Raw genomic sequence first — 11391 nt, 5'->3', positions numbered from 1 at the left:
GTGAAAGTTAAGAACTTCACTATGAGCTACTTTGAGAATCCAATAATACATAGTGCATATATACTTAGAGCTCACTGGTATCCACATCAGTATTATGCCAGTAGCATTATTTGCCTTCAGTGTTCAGTAAAAATAAGCAACCATATTCTGGTTCAGTAGTATTGTAGAAATGCTTCTTTAAATACAAAACTGGTATCTGTAAACTCCCACAAAGAAACTTTCAAAAGCATCTCTATGTGAAAATGTTGTAAATTTTGTTGTTTACTAATAGTTTGGATTATGGATTAGCTAATTTTATACGCTAACAGTTGCCTTGCTGGTCTATATTAGAGATCCAGCACTCTGCCTCCAAAAGTGAGTGACCAGATAATCCTAGGAAGTCCACAAGTGGAGGCCAGTGAAACTGTGTGTGTTTTTTCCCTCCAGAACCTGGTAATCGGAACAGCACTGCCTCTGAACATGGCAGCTCCATTCTAATATGGTAGGATTATATAAATTATAGCCGAGTAGCGGCTGCCATTTGTCAGCAGTCAACCAGTGGCGACTCAAATATGCATTATGGCACAGAATTCAGGTATCTGAGGTGAGTCAGTAGCAAGATTTCAACTGTTTCTTTGTTTTCAAAACCATCACAATCCCTCAGAAACTGACTTAACTGCATTGTTCAGTCATTTCCAGATCTCATCAGAGCAACCTTCTGTTTTACAATACATCAATCTGTTCAGCCAGCACTGATCTCATACATTTATCAGCCCTCCACTTGCGTTCACTGCCTAAAGATGCATGGTTGCTGAGATGCCAAGCAAGTAAACCAATATGAGCTTGGCCCCCCGAGTCAGCCATCTATCATGACATGCCAAAAATTCTAAGCATCTGAGTTAGGAAGAATAAGAAATAAAACTAATCAAAGAGGATAAAGAAACCTAGCACCCAAAACCAAGAAGTAGAGGCTTGAGGCCATCTATGAAACCTTTATTGACAAATCCATTTTTAACCTTTCCCCCTGTCTTGAAAACAAAAACGATTTCAACAACATCTAATAGGATTGTGTGATTTGCCTTTTATCCATCTTTGTATTTGTCCCTCCAAGCTTCCTTGGGGACACAGGTTGCTGGAAATTTTACTTCAGGACCATATTAGATGTGAAGGCAGCTGTTTGTTAAAACCTAGCTCTCTTGCAATCACAAAGAAAGCAGGAGGGATTTAGGTGGCAAAAGAGGTATAGAGGAGGCATCTGATTGGCATACATATGGTTCCACGTTCAGTCCCTCACATCTCCAGTTTAAATGATCTAGGTGTAGATCATGTGAAAGACTGCTGCCTGAGGCCCTGGAGGTCAACTGCCAGCCAGAATAGACAACAGTGGTCTTGACAGACCAATGTTTTGACTCACTGTAAGGCAGCTTCATGTATTCATGTTGTTGTTCAGTCACACAGTCAATTTCGACTCTTTGAGACCCCATGGACCAAGTCACACCAGGCCCTCCTGTCTTCCACCATCCTCTGAAGTCCGCTCAAATTCATGTTAGTTACTTCAGCAACACTGTCCAGCCATCTCATCTTTTGCTATCCCCTTCTTCTTTTGCCTTCTCTCTTTCCCTGCATCAGGGTCTTCTCCAGTGAGTGCTCCCTTCTAATTTGGTGGCCAAAGTTATCATGAGGGAACTGAAATTTCTCCTGACTTATCTCCCTGCAGCTCCTCTCTCCAAGCACCATTTTCTCAGTCAAGCTTATTTTTGGTTGAAAAAAGTGTCTGGGCCAAACCATGACAATCCTGTTTTTGTGTTGTGAAAAATAACACTTAGTGATTAGATGGATAGACTAGCATCTGGAAGACCCCAGTTCAAATCCCCACTCTACCAGAAAGGTTTGCTGGATGGTTTTGGACCAGTCACACACACTCAGCCTAATCTCACAGGGTTGCTGTAAAAAGGGAAGGGGGGGGGGGAAGTAGAATCAATTCTAGACAATGCATCGCATAAAATAATGGCCGTGCGGTCTTTGCTTCCAGATGAGCTGGAGAAATTGATCCCCTTTCATCACAGGTGCAAACTGGTATTCCAATTATACCATTTTAGGCAACTAGAATGATTAAAGGGTTGGAACACTTTCCCTATGAAGAAAGGTTAAAACGCTTGAGGCTCTTTAGCTTGGAGAAACGTCAACTGCGGGGTGACATGATAGAGGTTTACAAGATTATGCATGGGATGGAGAAAGTAGAGAAAGAAGTACTTTTCTCCCTTTCTCACAATACAAGAACTCATGGGCATTCAATGAAATTGCTGAGCAGTCAGGTTAAAACGGATAAAAGGAAGTACCGTATTTTTCACACCATAAGGCGCTCCGGATGATAGGACGCACCTTCCTCCTGGGGGGCGATCCGCTGCCGCCGATCCCGGCGCTCTCTCCGTGCCTGCCTGCCTGGCTCCAGCTCTGACGCTTACAGCAAACGCCAGGATCGCTCCCTCTGCCCTCCGATCCCGGTGCTTGCTGTAAGCATCAGAGCTGAAGCCAGGCAGGCAGGCATGGAGGAAGCACCCGCCCCCTCCGCAAACCCATCGCTTTGCGAGCGCCGGCTGTGGAGAGGGCAGCGTGCTTCCCCCCTGCCTGCCTGCCTGGCTCCAGCTCTGACGCTTACAGCAAGTGCCAGGATCGCTCCCTCTGCCCTCCAATCCCGGCGCTTGCTGCAAGCATCAGAGCTGAAGCCAGGCAGGCAGGCATGGAGGAAGCACCCGCCTCTCCGCAAACCCAGCGCTTTGCGAGCGCCGGCTGTGGAGGGGGCAGCGTGCTTCCTCCGTGCCTTTCTGCCTGGCTTCAGCTCTGACGCTTACAGCAAGCGCTGGGATCGGAGGGCAGAGGGAGCGATCCTGGTCCTTGCTGTAAGCGTCAGAGCTGAAGCCAGGCAGGCAGGCAGGGAGGAAGCACGCTGCCCTCTCCACAGCCGGCACTCGCAAAGTGCTGGGTTTGCGGAGGGGGCGGGTGCTTCCTCCGTGCCTGCCTGCCTGGCTTCAGCTCTGATGCTTACAGCAAGCACCGGGATCGGAGGCAGAGGGAGCGATCCTGGCGCTTGCTGTAAGCGTCAGAGCTGGAGCCAGGCAGGCAGGCATGGAGGAAGCGCCAGGATCGGAGGCAGCGGATCCCCCCCCCAGAAGGTAGGTACCGGTACCTTCCCTCCATACGACGCACACACTTTTCCCCCCACTTTTTTTTGGGGGGGGGTGCGTCTTATGGTGATAAAAATACGGTACTTCTTCACTCAAAGGGTGATTATCATGTGGAATTCACTGCCACAGGTGGTGGTGGCGGCTACAAGCATAGTCAGCTTCAAGAGGGGGGTTGGATAAAAATATGGAGCAGAGGTCCATCCGTGGCTATTAGCCACAGTGTGTGTGTATATATATAAGTATGTATGTATATTTTGGTCACTGTGTGACACAGAGTGTTGGTCTGGATGGGCCATTGGCCTGATCCAACATGGCTTCTCTTATGTTCTTATGTGGTTGTGTTTCCAATGGCTCCCATGCAGTAGACTATATGTACAAATTGGAACTGCTATGGTCTAACAGAAGCAGTTGTTGCTCTGTTGGCCTCTGCAAATAAACATATTCAGTCACGTTAGATGAAGTTCTGCTTGCCTATTTCTATGGAAGTTTTAATTTTCACAAAAACTTTCAAAAGCTTCTCTATGTGAAAATGCTGGAAATTTTGTTGTTTACCAGTAAGGTTGGATTACAGATTAGCAAATTTTATAAGTGTAATAGTTGCCTTGCTGGACTATATTACAGATCCAGCTATAGAAATATTACAGATCAGCTACAGAAAGAGGAATTATCATCCAGGCCCAGATGCAAATTTTGTTCCGGTTGTGTTAGACAGCTAGAGCCCGGTTCACAATTGTACAGTGTGCAGCATAAATTGTTATAATGATCAACATTTCTTTTCAACTCATTGTATTTTTTTGTAAATTGGATGATTTTTCAAAGTTTTCCTTATATACAATTCTGAAGGAATTAAAATGGGTTACCTTTCAATATAAATACAATATAAATTGAAATGTACAAGACAAATGGCCAAATTGAGGGAAATAAGAGTAGTGAAAGTTAAGAACTTCACTATGAGCTACTTTGAGAATCCAATAATACATAGTGCATATATACTTAGAGCTCACTGGTATCCACATCAGTATTATGCCAGTAGCATTATTTGCCTTCAGTGTTCAGTAAAAATAAGCAACCATATTCTGGTTCAGTAGTATTGTAGAAATGCTTCTTTAAATACAAAACTGGTATCTGTAAACTCCCACAAAGAAACTTTCAAAAGCATCTCTATGTGAAAATGTTGTAAATTTTGTTGTTTACTAATAGTTTGGATTATGGATTAGCTAATTTTATACGCTAACAGTTGCCTTGCTGGTCTATATTAGAGATCCAGCACTCTGCCTCCAAAAGTGAGTGACCAGATAATCCTAGGAAGTCCACAAGTGGAGGCCAGTGAAACTGTGTGTGTTTTTTCCCTCCAGAACCTGGTAATCGGAACAGCACTGCCTCTGAACATGGCAGCTCCATTCTAATATGGTAGGATTATATAAATTATAGCCGAGTAGCGGCTGCCATTTGTCAGCAGTCAACCAGTGGCGACTCAAATATGCATTATGGCACAGAATTCAGGTATCTGAGGTGAGTCAGTAGCAAGATTTCAACTGTTTCTTTGTTTTCAAAACCATCACAATCCCTCAGAAACTGACTTAACTGCATTGTTCAGTCATTTCCAGATCTCATCAGAGCAACCTTCTGTTTTACAATACATCAATCTGTTCAGCCAGCACTGATCTCATACATTTATCAGCCCTCCACTTGCGTTCACTGCCTAAAGATGCATGGTTGCTGAGATGCCAAGCAAGTAAACCAATATGAGCTTGGCCCCCCGAGTCAGCCATCTATCATGACATGCCAAAAATTCTAAGCATCTGAGTTAGGAAGAATAAGAAATAAAACTAATCAAAGAGGATAAAGAAACCTAGCACCCAAAACCAAGAAGTAGAGGCTTGAGGCCATCTATGAAACCTTTATTGACAAATCCATTTTTAACCTTTCCCCCTGTCTTGAAAACAAAAACGATTTCAACAACATCTAATAGGATTGTGTGATTTGCCTTTTATCCATCTTTGTATTTGTCCCTCCAAGCTTCCTTGGGGACACAGGTTGCTGGAAATTTTACTTCAGGACCATATTAGATGTGAAGGCAGCTGTTTGTTAAAACCTAGCTCTCTTGCAATCACAAAGAAAGCAGGAGGGATTTAGGTGGCAAAAGAGGTATAGAGGAGGCATCTGATTGGCATACATATGGTTCCACGTTCAGTCCCTCACATCTCCAGTTTAAATGATCTAGGTGTAGATCATGTGAAAGACTGCTGCCTGAGGCCCTGGAGGTCAACTGCCAGCCAGAATAGACAACAGTGGTCTTGACAGACCAATGTTTTGACTCACTGTAAGGCAGCTTCATGTATTCATGTTGTTGTTCAGTCACACAGTCAATTTCGACTCTTTGAGACCCCATGGACCAAGTCACACCAGGCCCTCCTGTCTTCCACCATCCTCTGAAGTCCGCTCAAATTCATGTTAGTTACTTCAGCAACACTGTCCAGCCATCTCATCTTTTGCTATCCCCTTCTTCTTTTGCCTTCTCTCTTTCCCTGCATCAGGGTCTTCTCCAGTGAGTGCTCCCTTCTAATTTGGTGGCCAAAGTTATCATGAGGGAACTGAAATTTCTCCTGACTTATCTCCCTGCAGCTCCTCTCTCCAAGCACCATTTTCTCAGTCAAGCTTATTTTTGGTTGAAAAAAGTGTCTGGGCCAAACCATGACAATCCTGTTTTTGTGTTGTGAAAAATAACACTTAGTGATTAGATGGATAGACTAGCATCTGGAAGACCCCAGTTCAAATCCCCACTCTACCAGAAAGGTTTGCTGGATGGTTTTGGACCAGTCACACACACTCAGCCTAATCTCACAGGGTTGCTGTAAAAAGGGAAGGGGGGGGGGGAAGTAGAATCAATTCTAGACAATGCATCGCATAAAATAATGGCCGTGCGGTCTTTGCTTCCAGATGAGCTGGAGAAATTGATCCCCTTTCATCACAGGTGCAAACTGGTATTCCAATTATACCATTTTAGGCAAGAGTAGATCTTTTTTTACTTCAGTGTCCTTAGAAGGACATGACTCTATTTAAGATTGTGCTGTAAGTAGCATAATCAGCAGAGGAAAAGATTCTTCCAAGGCTCTAACCCATAGTTTGTTCCTCACTGCGGTGCACTTCCTGAGACTTGGCTTATGTTTGCTGTTCCCAGCCCTCCTGGTCTACTGCCCAGTGGTCTGGTCTCGATATCTATGAGGACCAGGGCTTTTTTTGTAGCAGGAACTCCTTTGCATATTAGGCTACAGCCCCCTGATGTAGCCAATCCTCCCAAGAGCTTATAGGGCTCTTATTACAGGGCCTACTGTATTACAGGGCCTACTGTAAGCTCTTAGAGGATTGGCTACATCAGGGAAGTGTAGCCTAATATGCAAAGGAGTTCCTGCTACAAAAAAAAAAAGCCTTTGTGAGGACATAATACTGCTCCCCCTCTTTCTGGCATGTGACCATACCATTATGTCATTGCAGTGTAGTGGATCCCATGCTGTCACATAAGGATTAAAGATGGGTTTCTGGTCTCAAAGAGTTGAAGATCAAGTTTTAGTTGTTGTTTTTTTTAAATTCCTCCTTGAGCTATCAGACTAATACACCTATTTATTTTCATTTGTTAGAACTTCCTATCACTCAAACATGCCCCTTCATTCACATCAGTAAAACAAATCTGATCCACACTGAGAACCTAATGGTTTTCGATGTCACTACACCAAAAAGGATATTTCCATTCAACGATACTGATGCATGCCCTCCGGATGGGGTTTTTCAGTGTTAAACACAGCAATGCCCGGGGAGGCCGTGTCGCTGTGGTGGTACCCTGTTTTTTCTGTTTCCCGTACTGCTGCCGCTTCCTCTGCGTCGAGCTGGCGGTAGATATTGTTGCATTGCCGGCAGCACCCATCAATTTGGCCTGCCTGGCAGCATCAATAGCAGCCTGCCAGGAGAGGGCTGCACCTGGAGTAGGGATATGCTCGGGTGCAAGCCCTGCAGCTGCATTGGCATTCATGTTGGCATGAGCAGGACGGGGACTCGCATAGTTGGAACCTGAGAGGGAAAAAAAGGGGGGGAAAGAAATTCAATACATACATTCAATAGAACATGGTTTACAAAAGCCAAGTCCAATAAGCAAAATCGAAAGTTGTTATCTGCATATATAAAAGTTCCTAACAAAGAAAGAGAACAGAAATGTGGTACAATGCATATAAAGACAGGCTGTGTATCAATTACATTTTTAATACTGAGTGGGTGAGGAAATTTGTCTTCTGCCTCACATTCTGGATCCCAATAATACCATTTACTGTTCCACAGGGCTTTTTTTTTTAGCAGGAACGTACAGGAACTCAGTTCCAGCTGGCTTGGTGACAGGGGGCATGGCTTAATGGGCAAATTAGTTCCTGCTGGGCTTTTTTGTAAAAAAAAAAAAAGCCCTGTGTGAAACAATGGTGACATCAGAGTGTCTGTGGCGTAATATGTAACTGAGTTCCTGCTGGGCTTTTTCTACAAAAAAAAGCCTTGCTGTTCCATATAAGCAAAGGGTAGTCCTTTGGGAAGAAGTCAAAGCATTATACTTGGGACAAAGTGCCAGTGGACGGAGCCTGTAACCTGCCCACCACTCCTCACTTTTAGTGGTGTGGCCCCATGAGGGAGCCATGATCATGCACCTCTTTGTACGTTGTTCCTCTAGCACCCTTCCACCATACACGTCACTCGCCTTAAAATTGAGTAGTGCTCTCCCACTGTGCTCAATAAAAGCCCTTAACTTCAGCTCAGCCTTTCGTTTGACAACAAAGATGTGTCGTTCACCTCTCACATGTAAACCACATGTCAGTTTTGTACAATCACAGTTTCAGAACAGTCAACACTGAAAAGTACATTCTTTCCTTCTGCTCATTTGGACGTTTCTCAGCAAATCAAAATTTCATAAAGGTCAGTGTAGCTATTGGTGTTTTCAACGGACAAATCTATTTTAACCCCACCTCAGTCAGAGGGGGGAAAACTCACATAGATACAGTAGCTAAGAAAATTTGTACCCAGAGAAGGCGCATGCAAGTGGGAATATAACCTGGGAAGATAAGTGGCTTTATTACTATATTTTCCCCAATTATACTATTACTATAGCTACCATCAAAAGTCAACAATTCAGCAAGAAAGAAGGTGCATTAAAGCAAAAAATATAAAGATTTTTCTTTTAAAGTCCCTTTGAAAAATTATCACTCCTTTTTTCATGGTATACTGTACTTGTCCTATGGGATTTCAGTCTCTATTGTTACTGCAACAATTATGTAAACAGGGCCTTTTTTGAGCAGGAATGCACAGGGACACCGTTCTGGCTGGCATGGCATCAGGGTGTGTGGCATAATATGCAAATGAATTCCTGCTGGGCATTTTCTACAAAAAAAAAAGCTCTGTATGTAATTATAGATTGAAAGCCCAAAAAATTTGTAAAGAAATGTGTCCCTAAAGATGGGTTATAGTTGAGTAGGTAGATAAATGTTATCTATTGCTTATCTCTATACATGTGCATTCATTTTTTATCCTCTCTTTCAAGTCCTATTAGGCCCAACAGCCTTTGCTTCTTGGTTAGAAAACAAGCAAATGTGTCTGAGATAGGAGTGGGGAATGGTGTAATGGCTAAGTGTCTCAAAGACACTGATAGGATATTTCCCTATGAAGGGCTTTTTTGGTAGCAGGAACTCCTCTGCATATTAGGCCATGCATCTCTGATGTAGCTAATCCTTCAAGAGCCTACAGGGCTCTTAGTACAGGGACTTCTGAAAGCTCCCGGAGGATTGGCTACATCAGAGGTGTATGGCTTAATATGCAAAGGAGTTCCCGCTATAAAAAAAGTCCTGCCCCTATGCAGTTTGTAGAATAAAGTGAGATTAAGACGATTCCCTTTTATGAAAGACTTTTATGAAAGGATGTTCCCCAAACAAAATCTTTTAACTTCCCCTTCCTTCAGCTCATGCTTGACAATCAATTCATGAGGGCAAAGTCAATTAATGGTGTCACAAAGGTATGGGACATACAAAAGTAGCTGCATAACACCTGATTTAAACAGATATGCATATACTAAAAAGATTTTTGCAGCAGTGAATCTCTAGCCTGCTGTTGTGGATAATCTCCTGATCAAACGGCAGGTAATAATCAGGGCCAGCTTACCCACTAGGCAAATTAGGCTTTTGCCTAGGGCACCTGGAGGGGGGCTGCCAAATTGGGCTCACTCTCCCTCCTCCGGGTGCTCAAGGGAGATGCCTAATTCTTCTTTTCCCCCCCAGCCACCCCCCCTTCCCTAGCATAGTGTAGCACCATGCTCCGCCCCCCCCCCCATGCACTCAGAAGAGAACTGCTAGGATAAGCCAGATGAACGCTCAGATGCCCGGGCTGTCAAAGAGGGTAGGGCTTACCCTAGTGGCGATCCTCTGAGCGCAGGTAGGCAGGCGGGTGGAAGGAGCGGGCGGCAGCAGCGGGGGGCAGCAAGCAGGGAGTCTGGCTGGGGCGCCATGCACCCTTGGGCCAGTACAGGTAATAATCTCCTGGCCGAATTAAAGTGCTGCACATTTCTACGTGGCACATTTCTACATGGATAGGGTTCAGTTAAGAAGGAGATCACAATGCAAGAACAATGTTGTGCATACAAAGGACCCAGGTACATGCCTCTTATGGACCCAGGTACATGTCTCTTTGCAACAGACGCAAACCTACACTTTTTCTGATTGCCAGCAGAAGCGCCACTAAAAGTTTTTGTAATGCCGTTAACAACTTAACATACAACTTTGAACTCCAGAGCCAAATAAAACAATGCAGCCAACACATTTTAAGTGCAGGGAAGCCACTACTGATTATACATTTCATCAGTGCAACTCCAATTGTGTTTCTGGAATGCCTTTCATCCCGTTTCTACTACGATGACTTATAATAAAGTCCAACAGAAGAACAAAAAGCATACGTATTCAAGAAATAAGTGCCCTACTTATTTCAGGCAGGGGAAGAATCTATATTATGATTCTATATTTAACTGAAGTTATCCATAGCACAGCTTTGACTTATATTTTTGTGCGTACATGCTGTAATAAAGCTACCCAGACCATTAGGTCAGTGAAATTTCCTCTGTAATGCTACCACTGATATTTTGATGCAATGGCAAGTTCTTTTTGCTAGGTAGGCTCTCATTTATAGGAATCTGGTGCTTATGCATCAACAAGTGCCGTTATACATAAATTGTAATAGATGCATCTCCATTAAATTTAGCAGCCTGAATTAGGGTTGCCAAGTCCGACTCAAGAAATGTCTGGGGATGTTCCCTCTAAACTGCAAAGTCTAGTGAGCAAAAATTCCACGTTGTGAGCTACTGGCATTAAAGTTGTAAGCTACTACATAAATCTTTTTGAAACTTGGAGGGGGATTTAAGAAGAGGCACTACATCCTATGCCAAAAATATGGTGCCTCTACCTCAGAAATACAGCCCCCAAGAGCCCCAGATACCCACAGATCAATTTTCCATTATACTGTATAGGAATCGGTCTCCATAGGGAATACTGGAATGTCCAGCACACATTTCCCTCCCCCCCCACCCGCTTTCTAATGAGCCTGAAGTGGGGGGAGGGCCTCCAAACCGGGGGATCACCTCCCTCCCTCCCTCCCTCCAGGGATTGGAAACCCAACCTTGAATAGACCAACTTAACTTGGGCTCATCAGAACAAAGCAAGGGCAGTCACGGTCAGTACTTCGGTGGGAGACCACCAAGAAAGATTGGGATTTCCATGCAAAGGAATGCCATGACAAACCACTTCTAATTGTCTTGTGCTTCAAAAACCCTGTGGATGGGATCAGCATGAATCAGCTGCAGCTCAACTGCACATTCCTTTTCCATTTCCAAAGGGGACCATCCATGTGCTCTAATTTAATTACTGAGTTGTCAAACTATGCCTGACAACAATTAATACTTACTTTTGCTGCTCATGCCATAAAATGAAAAATATGCGGGACAAAAAGAAGTGGCATACAGTTTACCACTAGGTCCTATGGATGGATTATCTGACTAGCACTCGAAGATATGGAACTAGAAGTGAGCATATTAAGCAGGGCCTTTTTTGCAAGAAAAAGCCCAGCAGGAACTAATCTGCATATAAGGCCACACCCCCTGACATCACCATTGTTTCACACAAGGCTTTTCCGTAGGAAACGCCCAGCAGGAACTCATTTA

The 11391-nt window shown here is 44.0% G+C and overlaps 1 protein-coding gene across 1 annotated transcript in view; it reads right to left on the bottom strand.

Moving 5' to 3' along the window:
* Window positions 1-6870: 6870 nt before the first annotated feature.
* The window catches only part of LOC132575753 (voltage-dependent L-type calcium channel subunit alpha-1C-like), a 74568-nt gene continuing 70047 nt past the window's right edge, over window positions 6871-11391 (bottom strand). The window contains exon 2 of the mRNA XM_060244443.1: window positions 6871-7229. Coding sequence (XP_060100426.1) covers window positions 6871-7229 — 359 coding nt within the window. The remainder of the gene's footprint in view (window positions 7230-11391) is intronic.

Source organism: Heteronotia binoei, chromosome 8 (genome assembly GCF_032191835.1).
Source record: "Heteronotia binoei isolate CCM8104 ecotype False Entrance Well chromosome 8, APGP_CSIRO_Hbin_v1, whole genome shotgun sequence".
Classification (NCBI taxonomy): Eukaryota; Metazoa; Chordata; class Lepidosauria; order Squamata; family Gekkonidae; genus Heteronotia; species Heteronotia binoei.
The sequence above is the reverse complement of the archived record's forward strand: the minus strand, read 5'-3'. Positions and strand labels throughout refer to the sequence as shown.